At 44.0% G+C, this 26,077-nt stretch overlaps 1 protein-coding gene across 13 annotated transcripts in view; it reads right to left on the bottom strand.

Moving 5' to 3' along the window:
• Positions 1 to 26,077, bottom strand: part of LOC144507197 (ena/VASP-like protein) — a 239,930-nt gene that overhangs the window by 23,793 nt on the left and 190,060 nt on the right. For all 13 annotated transcript variants that reach the window (XM_078234104.1, XM_078234097.1, XM_078234108.1 and 10 more), the window contains 2 exons: positions 11,848 to 11,917; positions 5,246 to 5,304 (listed from right to left, as the gene is read on the bottom strand). In XM_078234104.1, the coding sequence (XP_078090230.1) occupies positions 5,246 to 5,304; positions 11,848 to 11,917 (129 nt within the window). The remainder of the gene's footprint in view (positions 1 to 5,245; positions 5,305 to 11,847; positions 11,918 to 26,077) is intronic.

The raw sequence follows: 26,077 nt of genomic DNA, 5'->3' as shown, positions 1-26,077 counted from the left end.
GGTAAGGTTATATAAGGCATTGGTGAGGCCGAATTTAGAGTATTGTGTACAGTTTTGGTCACCTAGTTACAGGAAGGATGTAAATAAGGTTGAAAGAGTGCAGAGAAGGTTCACAAGGATGTTGCCGGGACTTGAGAAGCTGAGTTACAGAGAGAGATTGAATAGGTTGGGACTTTATTCCCTGGAGCGTAGAAGAATGAGGGGAGATTTGATAGAGGTGTATAAGATTTTGATGGGTATAGATAGAGTGAATGCAAGCAAGCTTTTTCCACTGAGGCTAGGGGAGAAAAAAACCAGAGGGCATGGGTTAAGGGTGAAAGGAGAAAAGTTTAAAGGGAATATTAGGGGGGGCTTCTTCACGCAGAGAGTGGTGGGAGTGTGGAATGAGCTGCCGGATAAAGTGGTAAATGTGGGGGTCACTTTTAACATTTAAGAAAAACTTGGACGGGTTCATGGATGAGAGGGGTGTGGAGGGATATGGTCCAAGTGCAGGTCAGTGGGACTAGGCATAAAATGGTTCGGCACAGACAAGAAGGGCCAAAAGGCCTGTTTCTGAGCTGTAATTTTCTATGGTTCTATGGTTCTAAATAGTTCCTCTTCATCTCAGTTTTAAATCTACTGCCTTGCAACCTATACCTGTGACCTCTTGTTCTAGATTGCTCCATAAGAGGAAACATTTGGTCTACATTTACTTTATCAATCCCTTTTAAAATTTTATATACCTCGATCATATCCCCTCTCATCCTTCTAAACTCCAGCGAGTACAAGCCAAAATCTCTCCTCATATGTCAACCCTTTCATCTCCGGAATCAACCTGGTGAACCTCCTCTGAACTGCCTCCAATGCCACCACATCTTTCCTCAAATAAGGAGACCAAAACTGGACACAATACTCCAGATGTGGTCTCACCAACACCCTATACAATTGCAACAACACTTCTCTACTTCTATACTCCAGTCCTTTTGCAATAAATGTCAATATCCCATTAGCCTTTTTTATTACATGCTGCACCTGCATACCGACTTTCTGTGATTCATGAACAAAGATACCCAGATCCCTCCGGCCGCACGTGTTATGAATCTGCTTTCCATTTAGGTAATAATTTGCCTTTCCATTTTTTCTGCCAAAATGGATAACCTCACACTTATCCACATTAAACTCCATCTGCCAAATTTTGGCCCTTCTCCTAGTCTATCTATATCCGTCTGTGGAATCTTTATATCCTATTAACTACCTGCTTTCCCACCTATTTTAATATTATCTGTGAATTTTGCTACATTGCACTCTGTCCCTACTTGCAGATCATTTATAAAGATTGTAAACAGTTGAGGTCTGAGGACGATTTGCCTCGTTCAGTACGCCATGAGTAACACAGGTGATAAGACTTGGAATATTTGTGAATAAATTAATTGACTGTATGTCAAAAAAATCTCTTTAATTTAAAAAAAAATGTCAAACAACAAGACATATGTCCAAAAGGTACACCCTTAGTGAGGAAAGGGTCTCTGGACTTGTTTTCAAAAATACATGGACAGATAGGATAATTGCGAGTGAAGTTTCAGAGGAAGTATTCACACAGGTAGCTTTTGAATTGACTGCATGTACCATTATATCCTTGAAGGGAAATGCTGATAAACATTTAAATCAGAGGAAAATTAAGGGCTACAGGTAAAGAGCAGGGTGATGAGATTAGTTTAGCATTGTCACCTTACACTGTCGTTTTAGCGTTAACAAAAAGGCTGTATACCAATGCTTAACTGAATCACTCCAAATTTCTATGGTTCTATGTAAGTGTAGAAACATTCATGCAATACAAATTGAATCTTGGTAACTGCATGACCATTTTGCCTGGTAAAGCAAAGGATTAATAAAGATTATGTTTAGATGAAGGTTGAAATATTGATCACTGTACATTTCTCTAGTCTGAACACCATTGTCTATACATTGCTCCTTAATGCATTAGCTTGTACTTTCCAGTGATGTGCTGGCTATTCAACCATTTTTGATTTATTGAAATCCCCTCAGGGCCGTGGCAGGGCCAAGAGTATCAAGCACAATATCAAACAGATTCTTGTTATTTATTTAGCGAGTATGTGAGGAGCAGGCGCTTTCCTCATCAAGATGTTCTGCAAAACGATCGGCTTCAAGGCCTCTTTAACTACTGCCCTAAAAATGGCACTTCCTTTCATCCTTCATTAATTAACTCCTCTGTCTACCTCACTAAATGATTCAAACAGTAGTGGCATGTTTCCTTTGGTGAGGGGAAGTGCAAAAATACGATATTATTACATTGTCACTTGTTTTAGATGATTACCTTTACCATTGGCTTTTCCTTTCTAAGATAGGCACTAAATACTTGCAAGCCACCTGTGCTTTTGTTGGATTTGAACAGTTGTTAAAGACATTCACAAGGCAACTTTAATAATATAGAAACATGTCATGAAATTGGCTCTTAAGCTGCCTCTTCATTATCAAATTGCCATAATTTTCAGTAATGAGGTTGCAGGATATGGTAGCAGTTTGTATAATGTTTGCATTAACAAAATGTAATTCCCAGAAATAAAAAAAAATCCAACTTCTGAAAGTGTTGATTCAGGGTACTAATAGTGACAGCAGTAATTAGTGGTGGACCCTAACACCGATTGGTGGTATTCTGTTACTCATGTTTTCAGACACTGATAAACCTACCTCCCAATGCGAGTATTCTAACACTGAAATTAGTGCTCCTCCCTGCTGTCATATAGTAACACTAACTCTTCTGTTGTGTAGTAACATAGACGGTAACACTACCATCTGCTGCCATGTGCTAACACTGACAGTAATAAAACCTACTTGTTTGATAATAATGCAACACTTGCAGTTGCATTGCTACACTAGTGTTATGTATGTTATGCCGGTATGTTAAGGCTACACTGCTCAATTGGCGCAAGCAGTAATATTTGCACTTGTTGCTGCACAGTTACCTTTCGTGCTCCCCGCTATTCTGGGCACCCTCCAATTTCTCATCTACATGCTGCCTTTAAGCAAATTCATTCAAAAACACAGTGGTCGGAATGCTCCAGTCTCGCATGACCCCCTGACATTGCTAGCGAGAGCGGAGACTTTGGCACACAGCCAAATTCCCGTTCACAACAGCAGGACCGGATAATCCCAGCCACGGGCGAGAGAATTCCAGCCAGTGTAAGCTTCTCCAAGTATATCGATGATGTTCAGCTCTACCTCACCAACACCTCTCTCAACATTCTCCACTGTTGCTAAATTGTCAGATTGTTGTCAAACATCTTACCGCCTCCCCCGTCCCGGAATTCTCCGTTGGCCTGAGGTGGGATTTTACGAGCCTTGCCTGAGCGAGCTCGTAAAATCCCGCTACTAATACTGGATGAGCTGAAATTTCCACCAACTAAATATTGGGAAGACTGAAACCATTGTCTTCAATCCCTGCCACAAACTTTGTTCTCCAGCTACTGACTCCATCCACCTCATTGGCAACATTCTGATGCAGAATCAGACTGCTCAAAATCTTGGTGTCAGGTTTGACCCTGAGTTGAGTTTCTGACCATGTAGACGCGCCAGCACTAAGATTGCCTATTTCCTTCTCTATTATCTCACCCGAGTTCACCCTTCCTTGATTCACTTGCTGCCAAAACCTTCACCTGTGCCTATGATACCTCTTGACTTGACAGCCCAGAATCTTCCATTCTCCATTATCTTGAGGCTAAATGAAACTCAGCTGCTGGTGTCCTAATCCACATCAAATCCTGTTCTCTCATCAGCCCTGTGCTTGCTGACCAGTATTGGCTTCTGGTTAAGCAACACCACAATTTTAAAATGTTCATCCTTGTTTTCGAATCTCTCCATACGTGGCCTCCCTATTCTCTGTAATCTTCTCCAGCTCTACAATTGTCCAAGATATCTGCTTTCCAACACTTCCCTGATGTTATTCACTCTACCATGCTTTAAGTTGCCAACACACTAAGCTCTGGAATTCCCTCCCTAACCCACTCTTATTCTTTCTTTAAGATGCTCCCTAAAAGTGACCTCATCCATGAAGCTTTCAGTTATCAAGTATGGTGTCAAATTTTGTTTTATAACCCTCTTTTGAAACACTGTGGGGCGGCACAGTGGTTAGCACTGCTGCCTCACAGCACCAGGGACCCAAGTTCGGTTCCCGGTTTGGGTCACTGTCTGTGCGGAGTCTGCACCTTCTCCCCGTGTCTGCATGGGTTTCCTCCGAGTGCTTCGGTTTCCTCCCACAGTCCGAAAGACATGCTGGTTAGGTGCATTGTCCATGCTAAATTCTCCCTCAGTGTACCTGAACAGGTGCCGGAGTGTGGCGACTAAGGGATTTTCACAGTAACTTCATTGCAGTGTTAATGTAAGCCTACTTGTGACACTAATAAATAAACATAAACCATAGAACACGTTACGTTGTTAAAGGTGTTATACATGTTCAGGGTTTTATTGTTTCGTACCCATCAACATCTAAACATCCTGAACCTAAACACCTACAATAATTCTTCTCTATTTTAGTCCAAAGATCCCAATGCTGGAAGTGAAATTTAACCTTGTTGGGGTTCACACTTCCCGCTGCCTCGGCAAAGCAGCCAGCGTAATTAAGGACCCCACACACCTCGCATTTACTCTCTTCCACCTTCTTCTGTCGGGAAAAAGATACAAAAGTCTGAAGTCACATACCAACTGACTCAAGAACAGCTTCTTCCCTGCTGAATGGTCCTACTTCGCACTAAGTTGATCTTTCTCTTCACCCTAGCTATGACTGTAACACTACATTCTGCACTCTCTCCTTTCCTTCTCTATGAACGGTATGCTTTATCTGTATAGCGTGCAAGAAACAATGTGACAATAATAAATCAAATCAAATCAAAGGGGCGGTACTGTCTCTGACTGGCCATGCATTTTACACCCTGTCTGATTGTTCCTCCCTCTGGTTTCAATAAGCTGATCTGCTGCCACCTACTTGGCTTCCTGACCATCATTATATTTTGCCATCACTGGCTATGGAATTTGACTGGTGCCCAAAAAGGTACCCAGTCAGCAGAGTATTGACTCCATGTGACAATCGCTGCCAGCCCAGTCTATGTGACCCAATACTTTAGAAGATATTCTTGTTGGGATGCACCATTTTAACACCCTCCCTCGAAAGCCTCTTCAAGGAAGTTGATGAAAAAGTGTTGAAGCTCAGGATTGACACCATGCCTGAATATGTCACTGAAAATAAACTCACCAGACATGGATGCCCGCCGTTCTCTCTCCATCTGTTCGTGCCGCTGTTCCATTAGTTGCCTAAAGAAGTTTTTCAAAACAATTACTGGGACGCTCCATTTTAATATTCCTGCAAGTCAATTTATTTCTTTAACTTTCTTTAATGAATAAACAGAATTTGACCCATCCCTAAAACCAGAGAGGTAACATTAACCAAGAAATGCAAATCTTAATTTACATTATTCAAGAGTTTTAAACCAGAAGCGACACATTAATATTTTACATTGTTGCTTAAACTCACTGCCTTGAGAATCGCCAGAGAGAGGAATTCAACTTTTTGACTCATAATGGAAGCTTTTAGAGATCATTTCAATCAATAATAATGGGAAAGCTATGTTAACACCATTGTATTTCAAAGCTATGATGGGTGTATTTTGTTCTTCATACCTCTCCACTTTGGGGAATATGCAAATGTCCACAATGCCACTCATGTGGATAATATAAGCTTGATTTCTGCTTTCTTTACTTGAGTGATGATCTGGTGGAGCAGATCATTGCTTGTTATCGAATCTGGCTGCATATCAGTTGATTGAAAATTGGGCTGGTACAAAAAAAGGTGGGACTCTGCCAGATTGCACTTCAGGCAATGGTGACAAAATGTACCCCACACCTAGAGTATCGTGTGCAGTTTTGGTCCCCTTTTCTGAGGAAGGATGTTCTTGCTCTTGAGGCAGTGCAGCGAAGCTTTACCAGGCTGATTTTGGGGATGGCGGGACTGATGTACGAGGAGAGATTGACTAGGTTAGGATTGTTTTCGCTGGAGTTCAGACGAATGAGGAGGGGATCTCACAGAGGTTTATAAAATTCTAACAGGACTAGACTTGGTAGATGCAGGGAGGATGTTCCCGATGATAGGGGAGTCCAGAACCAGGGGTCACAGTCTGAGGATTCGGGGTAGACCATTTAGGACAGAGATGAGGAGACATTTCTTCACCCAAAGAGTGGTGAGCTTGTGGAATTCATTACCACAGGAAGTAGTTGATGCCAAAACATTGAATGTATTCAAGAAGCGGCTAGATATAGCACTTCGGGCAAATGGGATCAAAGGTTATGGGGGGGGAAGGCAGGATTAGGCTACTGAGTTGGACGATCAGCCATGATCGTGATGAATGGTGGAGCAGGCTCGAAGGGCCAAATGGTCTCCTCCTGCTCCTATCTTCTATGTTACTGATGCACTATCAATCAAGCAAAGACTAGTTTGTATGCAAGAACAAATAGACTTTTATTAGCAAAAGACTTGGAGCACACCCATGCCGATGAACTGGTCCAGAGACTGAGGCAGGGGTTGGGGAGCAGTCACCTTTATACCTGGACCAGGGGGGAGGAGTCCCAGGCCGGGCCGGCAGGGGCATGTCCAGGCATGTCACCCACACACACAGGCAATAAGCTAACAGTGGTTTACCACAGTTACTATATCACTTTTCAAAATGGCATCTGGGCCAAATAACTTATCAGCCATTTACAAATAGAGTCCTGATCTAAATCAGTCTTATCAGACTGATAAGATGAAATTCTCCTCTTCTTGAGAACTCTGCAATTTTGTAACCAAAATGACATTAAACAGTGATGCATTACCCAGCAGTTTTCACAACATAAAACTGACCAGAATTACAAAACTATCTCACTTACAGATCATGGTGCTAAATGGTAAGAAAATTGGAAATGGTAAACTACAGTGGTGAGAGATTTGAATTGAGAAATCTGATGACAGTACAGTCGGGAGCTTTGCTCTGCAGTTAACAACTACCCAGCCTGGAATGTTGCACAGTTACACTGGTATAAAAGTCGACATTTTCTTAGCTTTCCAATATTGAATTCTGCAGTTTGGCCATCAGAAAATGAGCCATAAATAACATTTCAGAAACACAGCAGAGTCAGGTTGTTAACAGTAAAGTTCTGTCATTAATTGTTCGAGAACTCTAGTCTGATCTGAACGGATTGGGTAACCAATGCAGCTAAATGCATTTGTAACAAGGACATATATTTTATGTTACGCTTACTATTGCAAGAACACAAAATGACTGAGAAGTTAGACTTGGGTACCAACGAGCAAGGCATAGATTTCCTATCCCTCAATCCATGGGTTAGTTGATCTGGTTCAGAAAGTGACCCCGAAGCTGCATTTGAATTTCTGCTTTTAATGTTGAACAAGTACTTTATAATAATAATAAATACATATGAACAAGGATTTGTGGATTATCTTGGCACTGTTGTTAACACTGACAGTATGAAACATATTATTGTCTCAAATATTTTCCTCCACAGAGCATGTGGGTGGCATGGTTAGCACTGCTACCTCACAGTGCCAGGGACCCGGGTTCAATTCCGGCCTCGGGTCACTGTCTTTGTGGAGTCTGCACGTTCTCCCCGTCTCTGCGTGGGTTTCCTCTGGGTGTTCTGGTTTCCTCCCATAGTCCAAAGATGTGTGGCTTAGGTTGATTGGCCATGCTAAGTTGCCCTTTAGTGTCAGGGGCACTAGCAGCGTAAAAACGTGGGGTTACGGTGATAGGTGAAATTGTACTCGGTCCTGGCTGAATCGGCTGAATGGCCTCCTTCTGCATTGTAGGTTTCTATAATTCTATTATATATTGCTAAATCACTATTATTCCCATTCTCAACAGCTGGAAGTGTATCAGCCCTGTTCCAACCTGCAATCCAACCCTAGCTGATGAAGTTTGTTGTTCAATTGCTATTATAGAAGAAATAACCTCAGCTTCTTGTGGGTGGCCTGGTGGCGCAGTCGTTAGCATTGCTGCCTCACAGTCCCAGGGACCTGGGTTCGATTCCCAGCTTGGGTCACTGTCCGTGTGGAGTTTGCACGTTCTCCCCGTGTCTGCATGGGTTTCCTCTCGGTGCTCCAGTTTCCTCCCACAGTCTAAAGATGTGGGGTTAGGTGCATTGGCCATGCTCAATTGCCCCTTAGTCTCCTGGGGTGCATAGTTTAGAAGGATTAGTGGGGTAAATATGAGGGACTATGGGGATAGGGTCTGGGTGGGATTGCTGTTGGTGCAGAATCGATGGGCCGAATGGCCTCCTTCTGCACTGCAGTGATTCTATGATTCTTCCCTGCAGCCTGCATCATCATCAAATGTGGAAAGTACAACGCAAGGCCAACACTTTCAGTAAGAAACTCTAAAACCCTGAATGAATTGATTTTTATTTACAAACTTATTTCTGTTAACAATGACAATTTTCTGGTTGTATTGCAGATGCATGCAAAAATCTAAAGGCTTAATACACAGCTAAATACAGCAGGGATTCTTTAAAACAACTGGAACATTTAAAAGCAATTGGTTCAGTGCAGCAGCTCATCTGTACTTCAATCTGCTGTTTCACCAAGTAGAAAAATATCCATTCTGCACAATTCTTTTCCCTGGAGCATAGGAGACTTAGGGGTGATCTTACAGAGGTCTATAAAATAATGAGGGGCATAGATAAGGTAGATTGTCAACACCTTTTCTCAAAGGTTGGGGAGTCTAAAACTAAAAATGCATAGGTTTAAGGTGAGAGGGGAGAGGTACAAAAGGGTCGAGAGGGGCAATTTTTTCACACAGAGGGTGGTGAGTGTCTGGGACAAGCTGCCAAGGGCAGTAGTAGAGGCAGGTACAATTTTGTCTTTTAAAATGTATTTAGAGAGTGACATGGGTAAGGCGGGTATAGAGGGATACGGGCCAAATGCAGGCAATTGGGACTAGCTTAGTGGTTAAAAAAAGGACGGCATGGACAAGTTGGGCTGAAGGGCCTGTTTCCATGCTGTAAACCTCTACAACTCAATGACTCTAAATTACACTTCTCTTCCAGAAGTGTAAACCTTGCTAGGCTCTCTCCAGATTTCCGTCACGCCAAATTTGAGGTTGCAATCTGCGTTATTTGTTTTATACAACATTGGTGCAGCTGAAATTCAAAGCATTGGCTGCACTTGGAAAATTATTTCCTCAACTTTGGCTGGCATCTCTTCCTTCCCTCTGTCAGGGCAGTGAAGGACAGGAAGAGCTGAAGCTTCTATAAATACCTTTGACGTGCTAGATAAGGGTGGTATTTGGTCTAATAATAAAAGTCTTACTACCAGCCTGTGTTAAAAATGCAGCCAGCGTCGCAGCCACAGGAATTCACCATTTGGCTCACATAAACTATCAGCTGTTTTGAAGATGTCACTAATAATGGTGACACGGTGGGTCATCAGCTGCCTAACCTCCCAGTGAATGGCAAGCAGCGAGAGTCCAGGGAAACATACCCTGGCACTGTTTCCTTTTGCTGTTAGTAACCAGGGGCTCAGTTTGATTACTATAATTGCATAGTTGCAATCTCGGTACACTATCCGTACTAACAAATGACTGTTGACATGTGGCACTGAAGCCAGTTTATTTTTGAGACCATAATGACTCCAATTAAAGGAATACTCCGCGAGCTGGATTTGTAACCAAAGGTTGGAACCAGACACTGAGGCTGGTTCCAGGTCCCAACCCTGTGCAGCATGCTTTCGACATGGCCACTGCAACTTTCAATGGTCCAGCCAATTAAAGGCTTAGGGATTGGGCTCACTTTCCAATCAGCTTCAGTGGGCGGGCTCCCAATCCAGAGGAGGAAGCTGTCAACACAGACAGTGAGGGGCATGGGCGTCGCTGGCTGGCCAACATTTATTGCCCATCCCTAGTTGCCTGAAGATAGTTGAGAATCAACCACATTGTGTGGAGTCACGCACAGGCCAGACATTTCTTTTCCTAAAGGACATTAGTGAAATAGATGGTTTTTTCCGACGATCTACAATGGTTTCATGGTCATCAGTAGATTCTTAATTCCAGATTTTTTTAGTGAATTCAAATTTCACCATCTGCCATGGTGGGATCGAACCCAGGTCCCCAGAACATTAGCTGAGTTAATTTCCTTTTTTAAAAAACACAGCTTGTCATGATCCTGGAGGGTCCTTCCACAAGATGATAAGCAGCTGTAACTGTGGCCTGAAAGGTCCAGAGGAGGGATCCCACTCTTGATCCATCACTGTCCGCCCCACTACCCCATGCCACCTTTCCCGGAGCCCACCACCTTGGCCCTATGGGCTGCCCACATTGCAGACTGCAAATCCCAGTCAGTATAGGAACAGGAGCTCAGTCGGCTCCTTAATTAACTACAATTTGCCTCAGCTGGCTCTTCGCCGCTTGTCAGGAGGCAGCCTAATCATTCAGAATAGCTTGGCGTCAGGGTTATGCTGGGAAACTGACTCGGAGGCCTCAATCCAGCCCCATGATGAATCCCTGTAATGGCATCAACATTTAAACAGGTTGGTAAACTATAATTCAACCTCAGGCTGGCTGGCTTGTCAATCTGCCGCCTTCAGCAGCTTTCTGAATGGGGATACAAGCTATGAGATCCAACAAACAGTGCCGCATGTCGAATAATGGTTCGCAAAACAGCGGGAAACCGGAAGCCAAGTGAAAAATGCCACAATTTATTCTCCACCTTCAAATATAGTGGGGTTTGTCCAGTGGGTAGAATGAGCAAGTGTGCAAACTTGTTTCTAATTAAACATTTTGAAGATCACATGTGGAGTTGTATTTTATTGCTGAAGGTTCAAGTGTGAACCCATTGCAAAACTGCAAAGCCTGAGATGATAATTTAAGATTATCAAGCTGGATGGACCAAGGAGAAGATCGTGGCCACAGTGCAACAAGAGGGAGCTGCATATGTTTATGATATTTAAGACTTGCTTTCTTGTAGAAGTTATATCTATAAACTCCCATTCTTTGCTTCACACGTGCCGCTCTCCATTTGCAACAGTTTTAAATTTGCATATGGATAATAGGAATGATACACTGCTTGTTTAAATATTACTTTATTTGATCATGGGATGTGGGTATATCTGGCTAAGTCAGTATTTATTGCTCTTTGCCCTTGAGAAAGCGGTGGTGACCCATCTTTTTGAACCGCTGCGATGCATGTGATGTAAAGGTTAAGTGGCCATAGTCCCAGAAGACCATAGGCTGACTGGTGATGATTTTAACCTGAGGATCACCACACCTCAGGAAGGGGCAAGGTCGAGAAGGTGGGGCCTTCATGCATAACCTCAGCCGGTACGGGAATTGAACCCGTGCTATTGGCGTCACTCTGCATCACTAACCAGCCATGCAGCCAACTGGGCAACCAACTCACACCCATAGAGCTGTTAGAAGTTCCAGGAGTCAGACCCATTGATGGTAAAAGAATGGCAACATAGTTTTAAATCAGAATGGTGTGTGGCTTGGATGGGAACTTGCAGGTAGTGGCGTTCCCATGTGTCTGTTTTTGGTAGTAGAGGTTGTGGGTTTGAAAGGTGCTGTTGAGGAAGTCTTGGCCAGTTGCTGCAGTATATCTTGAAGATTATATGCATTGCAGCCACTGTGTGTCAGTGTTGGAGGGAGTGAATATTGAAGGTGGTGGATGGGATGACAACCGGAAAATCCCGGCCTATATTTTTTCCAGAAACCTTACTTATTTTCCAAATGAGCACAACATTGTTTAAGTGCAACAATTTAGTACAAAGCAGGGATAGCATATAAACAGGGATATTTCAGGAAAAGTATCTTTTACCTTCTCTGTGCTTCCTGTTCTTCAGGAGGGGGCCCATTCTGGACCTGAACTTGTCGTTGCACTGTGGGACCTAGAAGATCAGATTAAGCCGTTAATCTCCATCTACAGTTCTACAGTTGACTGTAGCACTACAGAGCCTTGTGATGTCAAAATGAAACATAAAGCAATTCTCTTATACAATCGATGTTCCAAATACCAATGCTCAATTTTAAATGTACAGGATTGGTGACCACGAAATTGGATAGCACACCTGGCGACGTGGAGGCCCTGCAGATCTTAATGGCAAAGTCTTGGGTAAAGAAAAGCTCCGGACAGGCGACTAAATCGTCTACCTGGATGTCGGGTGAGAATGGGAATTTGATGGAGATTTGTATAGACTTGTGGGAACAGTTCCCAGCAATCAACAGGAGGAGGGATTCCTGGATAATTGAGGGAGATGGAGGAAAAAATGGGGGAGATGGGGTAAAGACTGGGGTTGAGGAGCCTCTAGGACCCATGCGGGGTCTGGGTAGAACACTCCTGGACTACAAGCTTTTCTGAACTTACCGTGGCCTCTTCTGACCACAGCTCCTCGCAGAGTGGGTGGAATTAATGGTTGTGAAGGGGGATCTCAGCTTCTGCTGGCTGGAGAACTGCTGGGAATGCAAGGGTGCTACTGTTACCTCTGTTGGTGAAGGCCTGCTGGAATCAGTTGTTCACTAATGACCTTTAGGGAAGGAAATCTGCTGTCCTTACCCCAGAGCCACAGCAATGTGGTTGACTCTCAACTGCCCTCAGGCAACTACGGATGGGCAATAAATGCTGGCCAGCCAGCAATGTCCATATCCCAAGTATGAATAAAATAAAATGCCTATCAGGCCCTAAGTGGCCAGGGCTGGGTCTGTCCCTGGATTAAGGACCCTGGGTGCAGAAATCCCATCCCCAGGAACTGCTGACCAATTAGAGGCTGGAAGTTCTCCACTACCCTCAGTACCACTGAGAGCAGTGGCAGCTGCCGGTAACGCACCCACCAGGATCAATGAGGGAGCCCAGGCCAAAGGCGAGTGAGGGTGGGATGGGGGTCACCGAGTGGAGGCTGTGGGAGAGATGGGGAAAGGGGCAGAGGCAAAGACAGGGAGGAGAAGAGGTGGCTTTCAGCCAGCACCCATCTTCCCTCCTGCCAAGTCCTTTGATCTTAAGTCTCTGAAGTGAATTCAAAAGTATCCCGCGGAAGTCCACAAGCAAACTGGACAAGGTTTGCTTTGCTGATTGAATACCAGCAGTGGTATGGTAACTAATATCAGGGGGAAAGGGGAAAGGTCATTCACAAATACTCGAATTTAATTAAACGTCACACCCGCCTCCAAACCCACTGCCGGTGGGCATCAAATACCAGCCATTGCTTCTGCTGTTGGGATGCAGACAGTGTTGAATTCCCCCGTTGGAGGTTAAAATTAGGTTATGATGCCAGCGTTCATGGTTTTTAGATGTTAGGTAGGCCTTAATGTGCTTTTCTTTCTTAGACGCTTCATCAACTGCAAGATTCACCAATGTAAAAATGATGGCGACCGGGACCACAGCTGCCAGGAGCCATTTTAATCTCCCCCACCCAGCATGCACCATTCTCATTGGGTGATGGAACTTCAAATCCAGGCCTATGAATTAAGATCTGTTCTTACATTTGATCTATTTCTAACAGTGTACAGCAGCATAATCCCATAACAGGTTATTACTTGGAACTGACACTGGTCCATCAGAACAAACCCTAGTTTCTGGAACTTTCTGTTGATTAGTTTGGGAGTGGCTTACTCACACTTTGCATTGTCCTGTTCTAGCAGTTTCTGTGGAATGCTTCTTGTTTTGGGGTTACCTGGTTCAAGCTGAAACTCAAGCCCTTCTGCTTTTCAGTGCAGATCTCTGGTTGCTAAGCAACAGCTTAGGTTTTTTTAAAAACCCTGTAATTGCTTTTGAGTTGGAAATCCTTCATTCCATTGCAGGCAAAGTTTAAACCTACAGACTTGCAGGCACTTTTGTTTATAGAACAGAATTTCATAGAATCCCTATAGTACAGAAGGTGGCCATTTGGCCCATCGAGTCTGTACCAACCACAATCTCATCCAGGCCCTATTCCCATAACCCCACTTAATTCCCATTTACCCTGCTAATCCCCCTGACACTAGGATCCATTTAGATGGCCAATCAACCTAACCCACACATCTTTGGGCAGTGGGAGGAAACCGGAGCATCCAAAGGAAACCCACGCAGACACAGGGAGAACGTGGAAACTCCACCCGAAGCCAGAATTGAACCTGGGACCCTGGCGCTGTGGGGCAGCAGTGCTAACCACTGTGTCACCGTGCCAGTTAACATGAAGCTAAACTGAAGTTTTAACCCTTTCTTCGCACAAAAATACGGAAACACAAATTAAGCTTACTTAAGCATACACCATTCCTAATACACACAATTACAAATATAAATTAGTTAAACTATTTCTATTTCCTTACACTATATGGAGAATTGATTTGGTTATAGTTGATGCTGAGGAATGGGACATTTTTCCCATTTTTGTCACCTGATCTTAGCATGAAGCAAAGTCAGGTCAGGTATAGCATGGGTCAAAAATAGAGTAGTGTTTACCCTTACTCTGAACGAACATTCATACAAACCTTAGAAGAATACTATCACATTAATGTGAATCACACCAACCCATCCGTGTAGCCTCTGAATAAGATTGCCAATTTGCCTGGATTGTGTTAGTGTAAATGCTGGAGATTCAGCTGTAGTTGGAATTGCATTCAACCTGTCCACATTCATTCATGTAAGTTGCAGGCAACTGCCAGGAGGAGATGTTCACTCCGCAGTGGATCCCAGCCTGTGTCCCAGACATGGAAAGAATAATGAAACAACCACTGCCCCACTCTGTATCCAGCACTGTGTTGTTCAACTACACACCAGCGATTTCCAACTCATGTTTCTCTTGCTATTTTGAAGCCCGTGGATTTTAACATTCAGTGACAATGGAAGAATCTGAAAGCTGAAAATGTATTGTAATATTTGAAAAGATGAAGTGTCCATCCCGCAATCCCTCCATGTTGAAAATACCGTTAAGAGGGATCAGTGAGTTGAAGATTTCTGGAGGGGATTGCTTCTCCGATGACAGTCTTGTTTCTCTCTGCATTTGCTTCTGATAGGCTTGGTGAGCTTACCAGCAGCAAACATGAGAGAGAAACAGTCTGCGATTGGGGCAGCAGCAAACCCCAGTAACTGTGAGTATGTGACGATAAGACTCTGGAACACTGGGCCTCCACTCACCATGGCTTTCCGGTGGCTCTGGTCACTTTCACCCTGCTCCGAGTGTTCTTGTCCCCTCTTCTTCTCCGCTTCTTCTCACACTGCCCCGCTTCTTCTGACATTCCCCTGCTTCTTCCTGTTACCTCACTTCTCCTCATGTTCCCCCAGTTCTTCTCGCGTTCCCCCAGTTCTCCTTGCATTCCCCGGCTTCTCCTCACATTCTCCTGTGTCTCCCTGTTACCTCACTTCTCCCCACGTCTCCCCTATTCTCGGTGCTCCCCTTGGTGGGAACACATGCATTTGGCTGCCAATAGGCCTCAGGCTTTGCACCAGGACTCTCTACCCCTCTCCATCCCCTCTCCCCATCTAATTTAGTAAGGGTGAGTGAGTGTGAGGGAGGGTGAGTGAGTGAGTGGGTGCAATGGTGATTGGGTGGGGTGTGATCATGGTTTAGGGGCTGTGAGAGTGGAAGGGTGGGTCTGTGTGTGCGTACCTGTGTGTGTACATTTGAGTGAGGCATGAGTGTGTGTGTGTGTGGGGTGAATGTGTGTGTATGTATGTGAGAGAGAGAGAGAGAGAATGAAGGGGAGAGGGAGAGTCTGATTCACTCCCAGTCTCAGCTTCTCATTGGTCCTCACACCCACATACCAAAGGTACTCTCAGTGGGTGAGGGTGAGTGAGTAAGCACTCAGACTGGTTTGAGTGAGATACACAGACACACACACAGACACACACACACACAATTCCACTCTCTACTGGTTGTCTTTATTTATTAATCATTTTTAAATGGTCAATTTATTATTGTGGCTTTGTTTTGCTCAGTAAGTTGTTTCTTTTAATACATCACTTATTAAAAAAGTCTCATGTTTAATTTGTGTCAAGCCTTCTCTTTCCAAAATTTGTTCATCGGCTCTGAGTGTGAGAAAAAATGACCTGTGCCCCCCCCCCATGCGAACGGGTTGGACGAGTCCACGTTAATACATCAAGAACACTGGACAACACGTTCAAACACTGTCCAGTTTTGCTAAAGATTTGACTCAGCTGATGAAAGGGTTAAAAATGTAATTCAGCTAAAACCCTTTGCAAAAAGCAGAGAGAAGCAATATCACGTGTACACACATTCATTTCACACACATACACAGGCGCAAAGGTCTTGAGCAAAGCCTTTACAGGGCTTTTTAGACAGGCCTTGTGTTATGATGGTCACGGGTGATCATCAATAGATCTCCCCATGGACCTTGCTGAGAATGAGCTTCCCTATTAGGAGAGTGGAGGTTCGGCCTATAGGGAAGGAGCAGTGAAGGGAGGAAGAGTTTAAAACCAGTTGACTCCACTCAGACCGGCAGTCATTAAACTTGGCTCTCGGCTGAATGCTGTAGCCATTGAACAGCACTTGGCTACCACTGTAAATAAACAGGTGATTAGTGACGGAAAAACAGGCCCTGCTGAGATTACTATGCCTTGAAAATGTTTATGAAGAGATACACCTGATTTTTTAGAAATATAACATATTTTTAAACCATCAAGAATTCGCTTAAACAAAAGAGCCTCAGAAATATAACAGACAATAGTCATATTACTCTTAAAGCAACAGATTTTCTTTAAAATAGACTTAGGTAAACATTGGGGTCCGATTTGTATGACCACCAATGGGTTGAGATCTTAGATAGGTTGCCTCCTATCTGAGACAAGACAACGGCAAACTACACTTTATACTTTTGATTGTAAGTAAAAAAAAAAAATAGTCTGTTATATGTCTGGATATCCTACTTTTATTTTCAAGTGGATTTGAATTTCCTATATTTACTTTGTGGAAGGTTATTTTATGTGATTTACTTCACACTATGTCACATTAGAACCATTAATATAATGCAATTCAAGATTGAGGCTTATAATAAAATATTAAGTAACCATTGTAAAAAATTGTAATCTCACTTTGTAAAGCATCAGGATCTTAAATTTGCTAGAATTCTTCATGGAAGGATTCTATTCTGAAAGAGGCTGATTCTTCAGAGAGTTCGTTTCAGCTATAAGATATCATGTATATTTCACTCTGAGGTACGTTTCTTTGGTCTAATTACTCCTGGGAGGGAGGACATGTTATTTTAAGAGCAAATCTATAGTTAGCTAACAAAGCTCTTATCATGATTTGAAATTTCTCTTGGTTGAGGACTCAGACTGACAATAGATTTGACTGAATAGATTAGCCTGGCCGGGGGAGTAATGGTAGCAGAATCCTTACATCAGATGATTCTTGTCCTTTTCAGATTTATGTTCGCATTTTGATCCTGATCCAATGCAGAAAGATATTAACATATAGAACCAACAACGGGATTTGGTGCTGATTATATTGTATGAGTAGGTAAGGTATGTAAAATGTGAAGGTAGGTGACTAAAATGCTGGACTTTAGAGATTGCCAGAACACCTACAAGAAAATGGTAGTTCAGAAGGTTACCGCTGTTTGCTTAATGTAGTCAGAATAAAAGAGATGGTGCTATGACACAGCAGGTGGGCCTACTTAGCTGGAATTCTGGAGACGGGGGGTGGGATTTTACGGCCTTGCTCGTCCCAAAACCCGTAAAATCCCGCCCGAGGTCAGCGGATCTTTCCATGGTCTGCTCCGCCCTCCCCCCCACCCGCTTCGATTCCTGTGGCAGGCGGGCTGGTAAAATTCCCGCCCAAATGTCTACGGTGCTCACGGTGCACCGTGAGATGTTTTGTTTTGGGAGTTGAAGCTAAATTAGTTTCAAAGCATTCAGTGAACCCTGGAAGGCTTCAGCATCCTGGAGATCGGTGCAGCTTAAGAAGGATCCTCGCTTTCAATTTATTGAAGTTCTGCAGCAAGGGAAACGGATATACCAAAAACTTCTTGCTCTTACCAGCCTCCAGGAAGCTGGGGCTTGAAAAGCCCGGGGAGCCATTAAAGCAACTGTTGGTGGCAGTTTGGACCTCAGAGAAACTCTGGGAACCACTTTTAGCTCAATGCAGCCAGGAGTCTAAAGTTCGGAGAAACCCAGAGGCAGTGCCAGCTTAGTGAAGCTAGTGGTCTGCTAAAGGGTTGAAATTGTGCCAGCAATTAGAGACAGGAGTGCAACTTTGTGGAACGCAGTCTTAGCAGAAGAGATTGGACCAACGGGAGATGAGCAGTCGTTGTCATAACACTAGTCGGAGCGACTTTTGCGGGAATTCAGAGGCTCGATCTTCAAAAGTGAAGAGTTGAAATACCTTGTGAGGGAGACTGAGTTTTAATGAGGTTTTGTGACTCATTGAGGTCACTGACATCTGGGTGGGTTGCTGAGAATTCTGTGGGATCTGCCTTGGTCGCATCTGCCACTTAGTTGGAATGTGTTGTGTGTTGGACCACAGTTTAATATTTACCTCATACTAATTCTGAATGCTGGAACACAGGAGAGATATTGTAGAATGTTTTAATTTTCTGATTTTGTACGGGAAAGTTTGTTTCATTTGTTTCAAACCGTGGAATCTTGTGTCTTTATTCTGCTAGTGGGTAACTGGGATTCCAAACTTAATCTACTTTAATCAGAACAGCGCTGGTTTCTAATCGGATGGTAACAAAATGATAGAACAAGCTTGAGGGGATGAATGGTTATTCCTGTGTGCTGTACTTTAACCAGCTTTCTCTTCAAGCTGCCACGTTGATATTCAAACCCAATGCCTTTATTGTTTTTTATAAAATAGCCTTCCAAGTTTTATTATCAAACACCCTTGAAAAAAACATATGCACAATGTTCACTGCATCTAAAAATGTCTAACATTGATAATCTCATAAATTATTACTTAATATTCAAGATAACAGAAGCAAATACTGACTCTGTACTAACTCATAGGGCATGATTTTCCAGGCCCGCTGCGGGCTGGGAAATGTCAGCAGGGGAGTCGTGACTGGCATCCAGCCGATCGTGAATTTCCCAAGGACATTTTTAAAAAACGAATCAGCCTTGGGGCGGAAATCAGTGCGAGGTTGATTACAATATGGAAATCACCATTTCCATGTCATTAGCAAGCCCAGGAAGGTATCGTCTGGGCTCGCTAATGTTACCCCCTCCCTCCCCTTGGAGAGGTTCGCAGCAACGGGGTTTAAACCTGATCCCCATCAATAGGGACCAGGTGTGATCACCCGGCTGATGGGGACAGAGGCCATTGAGGAGTGATAGGGAGGGCAGTGGGGTGCCCCTTGGGACAGTGCCAGCCTGGCACATTGGTACTGCCCACCGGGCTCCAGACAGTGTCAAGGGGACAGGGCATACAGGAGGAATTGATCGGAGCTGGTGGGGGAGGGCACTCAATGGCATTCAATAGGGCTGGTACAGAATTCTACACGGGTATCATGGATGTTCTTTAGGAGCAGAATGGCATGCATAGTGCCGAGAAAACAGGTGCTAAGGAGTCGGGATTCTGTGGTCAATTACTACAGCTGAAGTCTAACCAGTATTTATTAAATGTTTCTCTTAACCTCCTTGCTTTCGTTCTCAATGGGTGGGATTCTCCGACTGTTCACGCCAGTGGGATTCTCTCGTCCTGCTGAGTGAATGGAGAATTGGCTGAGCGTCAAATTCTGCATCCTCGCTGGCAGTGGCGGCGGTGCGTGAGTGGCCAGAGAACTCCGACCAATGTCTCCCTTCACAAAGTCCAGGATCCTGTATGTTTCTTAAAAGCTTTGTGCAAACGTAAACAGAAGTCTCAAAATTCAGACAATCATGATAAGATCATTCCTGCTATTTCCTCAAACAAATGCTACATTTCTATCCCAAATAAAAGAACCAGGGCACAAAGCATTACGCTGCCGTGTTTCAATCTTTAACTCAGCAAAACACAAATGATAATAAAGCTTTCAGCAAAATAAACAGTGTGAAAGAACTGGGGAACACTTATAGTAATTGGCATAGAAATTAGAAATCCAAATACTATGTATCTCCGATCTAAGTATTTCCCTAAGCCCTCGTACTGATTTTGTAATGTTCCTTAGAAATTATAATTACTTAACTAGGACAAACTAATTTCCTTTACAAGAAATCCCAAGGTTCCTGAAGACTCCAAAGAATAAACACTGTGTTTCAATTATATCGTGATGCATGGATTCAGTAAGAGTATTCCATTCCATGATCTACGGTTCGGGCAGCTTCAGAAGACAGTAAGTAACATTTAATTACAATTTCATTTTGCCCATCAACTCCCTTTAATAATCCAAAACTCACTCAGACTGAAAGGGATTAAACGATCATATCCAGTCACATGATAACATACAGAACCTGCTTGGGAATTTAAGATTCATCTATTTCAAATTGTACTGGGATTATTCTGATTCTTTCCTGTGAAGGTTTGCGCATTTTCTAGATAAGAAAGTAAAGATGCAGATAATGGTGGACAGCGATGTAGCATAATGATGAATCCTGCTGATACCTCTATCTTCCTCTGCCATCCCACTACCTCCAGCTGCATTATTAAGTGTTGTGTGTAGCATTGGCATTTTGAATATCACAAACGCCGACATTTATGTTCATTTTTTCACACTGATTTCTGATATTCTCTTCAGACACCCATTTTAACAGCTGAACTTAAGCTTTCAGTCAATCTTTCCTTGGGCCTCAGCTCCCCAACACTCCTTACTTCCCCAAATTTAGTCTGAACAAAACCGACAGGAGGGGTGATAGGAGAAGCTGATTGAAGAGGGAGACATTAAAGTCAACATGAGGAGAATGTCTGTCCTGTTCTATAACGCTCTTTTCAAAGAAGAACAGTACAGCACAGGAACTGGCCCTTCGGCCCACCAAGTCTGTTCCGACACAGATGCCTCTCTAATCTAATATTTTCTTGCCCCCACATGGTCTATATCCCTCTAATCCCTGCCTATTCATTTATCTATCCAGATGCCTCTTGAACGTTGTTATAGAATCTGCCTCCACCACCTCCTCTGGCAGCGCATTCCAGGCGTTCCGTGCTGGGCGGCACGGTAGCACAGTGGTTAGCACTACTGCTTCACAGCTCCAGGGACCCGGGTTCGATTCCCGGCTTGGGTCACTGTCTGTGTGGAGTTTGCACATTCTCCTCGTGTCTGCGTGGGTTTCCTCCGGGTGCTCCGGTTTCCTCCCATAGTCCAAAGATGTGCGGGTTAGGTTGATTGGCCATGCTAAAATTGCCGCTTAGTGTCCTGAGATGCATAGGTTAGAGGGATTAGTGGGTAAAATATGTAGGGAAAAGGGGGTAGGGCCTGGGTGGGATTGTGGTCGGTGCGGACTCGATGGGCCAAATGGCCTCTTTCTGCACTGTAGGGTTTCTATGATTCTATGATTCATTCACCACCCTCTGTGTGAAAAACTTGTCCCTTACATCTCTCGGAAACTTTCCCCCTCTCACTTTCAACCTCTTCCGCCAAGTAATTGACCCTTCGACCTGGGAAAAAGACTCTGACTATCCACTCTATTCAAGCCTGTCATAATCTTGTAAACCTCCAACAGGTCCCCTTTCATCCTCCGACGCTCCAATGAAAACAATCCAAGTTTGTTCAACCTTTCTTCATAGTCCATATCCTCCAAACCAGGCAACATCCTGGTAAATCTCTTCTGCACCCTTTCCAATGCATCAACATCCTTCTGGTAGTGCGGCAACCAGAATGGTACACAATACTCCAAATGCGGCCTATCCAAAGTCTTATACAGCTGCAACATGATTTTCCAATTCCTATACTAGCGCCCTAACCGATGAAGGCCAGCATGCCTAACACATTCTTGACCACCTTGTCCACCTGAGTTGCCGCCTTCAGGGAACTGTGGATCTACATGCTTAGATCCCTCTGTAAGCTAATATTTCTAAAGGCTCTACCATTTACTCTACCATTTACCTTCCAAATTGTATCACCTCACATTTGTTTGGGTAAAATTCCATGTGTCATCTTTCAGCCCAGGTCTCCAGCCGATTTATATCCTGCTGTATCCTCCGACAGTCCTCCTCACTATCCGCTACTCCCTCAATTTTTGTATCATGTGCAAATTTACTAATCAGACCACCTATATTTTCCTCCAAATCATTTGGAGGAAAATATATATATTACAAACAACAGAGGCCCCCAGCACTGATCCTTGTGGAACACCGCTTGTCACAGACCTCCAGTTAGAAAAGTACCCTTCCACTGCTACTCTCTGCTTTCCACGCCCAAGCCAGTTTTGTATCCATCTTACCAGCTCAGCTCAGATCCCATATGACTTCACTTTCTGTATCAGCCTGCCATGAGGAACCTTATCAAAGGCTTTACTAAAATCCATGCATACAACATCCACTGCCTTGCCCGGATCAATTTTGCTTGTCACTTCCTCAAAGAACTCAATTAAGTTTTTGAAACACGACCTCCTCTTCATAAAACCTTGCTGCCTAGCGCTAATAAGCCTATTCTCTTACAGATGTGAGTACATCCTGTCCCTCAGAATCTTCTCCAATAATTTCCCCACCACTGAAGTAAGGCTCACAAGCCTGTAATTTCCCGGATTGTCTCTGCTGCCCTTCTTAAATAGTGGAACAATGTTGGTTATGCTCCAATCCTCTGGTACCTCGCCTGTGGCTAAAGGGGATACAAAGATTTTGGCCAAGGCCTCAGCAATTTCTTCCCTCGCGCCTCTCAGTATTCTGGGATAGACCCTATCTGGCCCTGGGGACTTGTCCACCTTAATGTTTTTCAAAACCTCCAATATCTCCTCCCTTTTTATCTCAACATGTCCTAGGATGTCAACATCCTCCTTTCTACACTCACCACACATGTACATATCCTTCTCCTTTGTGAATACTAATGCAAAGTACTCGTTAAGGACCTCACCCACCACATCTGGCTCCATACACAATTTCCCTTCACTGTCCTTGAGTGGACCTATCCTTTCCTGAGTTATCCTCTTCCTCCTTATATATGCATAAAAAGCCTTGGGATTCTCCTTAATCCTGCCTGCCAAGGGCATTTCATGGCCCCCTTTTGCCCTCCTAAGTCCCTGTTTTAGTTCTTTCCTGCTAGCTTTGTATTCCTCGAGCCTTATCCATTTTCAATTTCCTGAAATTTATGTATGCTTCCTTCTTCTTTTTCACTAAGCTCACAATCTCTCTTGTCATCCAAGGTTCCCAAACTTTGCCATCTTTATCCTTCATTTTTACAGGGACATATTTGTCCTGAATTGTTAACAACTGACTTTTAAAAGACTCCCACATATTGGATGTGGATTTCCCCTCAAACTGCTGCCCCCAGTCTACATTCCCTCGCTCCTGTCTTAATACTGTCGTAGTTAGCTTTCCCCCAGTTTAGACTTTCACACTGGGATTACTTGTATCCTTTTCTACAAGTGTCTTGAAACTTACAGAATTGTGATCACTGTTTCCAAAATGGTCCCCCACTGAGACATCAATCACCTGTCCAGGCTCGTTTCCAGAACCAGGTCTAAGATAGCCCTTTTCCGAGTTGAACCACCTACATGTTGCCTCAAGAAGCACTCTTGGGCACACTGAACAAACTCTGCCCTGTCCAACCCCCTGGCACTAAAGGGATCCCAGTCTATGTTGGGGAAGTTAAAATTGCCCATCACAACAACCCTGTTGTTTTTACATCTTCCCATAATCTGCTGACATATCAGTTCCTTCACTTCACACTGGCTTTGGGAGATCTGTAGTACAACCCCAACAGTGTGATTGCACTGCTCCTGTTCCTGAGTTCTACCCATATGGCCTCACTGCATGATCCCACCATAGTGTCCTCCCTCTGTATAGCTGTTACATTCTCCTCAATCAGTAAAACAACACCCCACCTCTTTTGTCACCCTATCTCGCCTGAAACATCTAAATCCTGGAATGCTAAGCTGCCATTCCTGTCCTCCTTTCATCCAAGTCTCTGCAATTGCCACAACATAGTTCCATGTGGTAATCCAAGCTTTAAATTCATCCACCTTACCTGTCATATTCCTTCTGTTAAAGCAAACACACCTCAAACCATCTGTCCTGTCATGTTTTGTACACTCACCCTGTGTTTTATTTCTCTTAACCTTACTGGACCCATTCACTGAGTTCTCAACAGTCTCTGAACTGTGGCCATTTTTGATTTTTGTCTTTGGGATCTCTGCCTTCCACTTTTCGCCCCTGCTTTATAATCTCCCGAGGGAATAATACACATTTGTAAAATAAAATGTACTATTCTATCATCAATTTTGAAATGTTATTTAATCATATGGGGTGAAATTTCGAGATGCCTGGAATAGTATTCGAAATATCCATTAACCCCAGCACCATGTCTCCTCTCAATTTCTTTAGAGCTTGTTTTAAATCCAGTCCACATCACATTCCCATCTGACAGTACCATTTAACTGTGATGTTCATCAAAAAAGACCCAAGCTCCTTTGTGATTTCTACAGATCCATCATTGCATTCCCTTCCAGTGACAAATAGTTTCCTCCTTTAACTGTCACAGCAGGTCTCCCTGCAGATGAAAGAACAATTTGCATGCATTACACACAATATCCCAGCCAAACTCTCTGTGATCCCAGATTAGATCCAGACTCCACCGGGTCAAAATCCTGGAATTCCCTCGCTAACAGCATTGTGGACAACCTTCACCAGATGGACTGCAGCAGAAGAAGGCGGCTTCCCACCACATGCCCAACAAGGGATGGACAACAAAATGCCAGCCTTGTCAATGAATCCTATGACCTGAGAGTTGAAGAAACTGTGCTATTTTGGTGTAACCTGCTCCCCATGGAGAAGGCACACAGTTTCTCTGCAGAGTGGATGAAACAGAACAATGTGCTCATTTTAGATTCAGAACAACCCATTCATGGGCTGTAACCAGGGAAAAATAGATCAGGGATGTGGAAGGTGGGTGCCATATACCATATCCAAACCTTGAATCCTGGCAACACAGACCTCAAAAAACACAGAAATGGCAGATGGAGTTCAATCCTGATAAATGCGAAGTGATGCATTTTGGTAGAAATAATGTAGGGAGAAGCTATACAATAAATGGCAGAACCATAAAGGGTGTAGATACGCAGAGGGACCTGGGTGTGCAAGTCCACAGATCCTTGAAGGTGACGTCACAGGTGGAGAAGGTGGTGAAGAAGGCATATGGCATGCTTGCCTTTATAGGACGGGGCATAGAGTATAAAAGTTGGGGTCTGATGTTGCAGATGTATAGAACGTTGGTTCGGCCGCATTTGGAATACTGCGTCCAGTTCTGGTCGCCACACTACCAGAAGGACGTGGCGGCTTTGGAGAGAGTACAGAGGAGGTTTACCAGGATGTTGCCTGGTATGGAGGGGCTTAGTTATGAGGAGAGATTGGGTAAACTGGGGTTGTTCTCCCTGGAAAGATGGAGGTTGAGGGGAGACTTAATAGAGGTGTATAAAATTATGAAAGGCATAGATAGGGTGAACGGTGGGAAGCTTTTTCCCAGGTTGGTGGTGACGTTCACGAGGGGTCATAGGTTCAAGGTGAAGGGGGGGAGGTTTAACACAGATATCAGAAGGACATATTTTACACAGAGGGTGGTGGGGGCCTGGAATGCGCTGCCAGGCAAGGTGGTGGAGGCGGACACACTGGGAACCTTTAAGACTTATCTAGATAGCCATATGAACGGAGTGGGAATGGAGGGATACAAAAGAATGGTCTAGTTGGACCAGGGAGCGGCACAGGCTTGGAGGGCCGAAGGGCCTGTTCCTGTGCTGTATTGTTCTTTGTTCTTTGTTCAAAAGTCAAGTCATTGGCTGGAATTTTACCGGAATGTCTACCCTGATTCCGGGGGCGGGCGAGGCTCAGAGAACGGCATTCTTCTTTGGCCTCAGGCAGGATCCTACGAACCTCGGGCGGACGTGCCGGTAAAATTCCTCCCGTTCAGTCACAGTTGATTATCCTGCTTGAATTTGGAGTCTGGAAGCTTGGCAGAGGCTGTTCTTAGCATGGCTGCTTCACAATTGGTCCAAG

The sequence above is a fragment of the Mustelus asterias genome, chromosome 18 (assembly GCF_964213995.1).
Source record: "Mustelus asterias chromosome 18, sMusAst1.hap1.1, whole genome shotgun sequence".
In the NCBI taxonomy this organism is placed as follows: Eukaryota; Metazoa; Chordata; class Chondrichthyes; order Carcharhiniformes; family Triakidae; genus Mustelus; species Mustelus asterias.
This window is presented reverse-complemented; position numbering and strand designations above follow the sequence as displayed.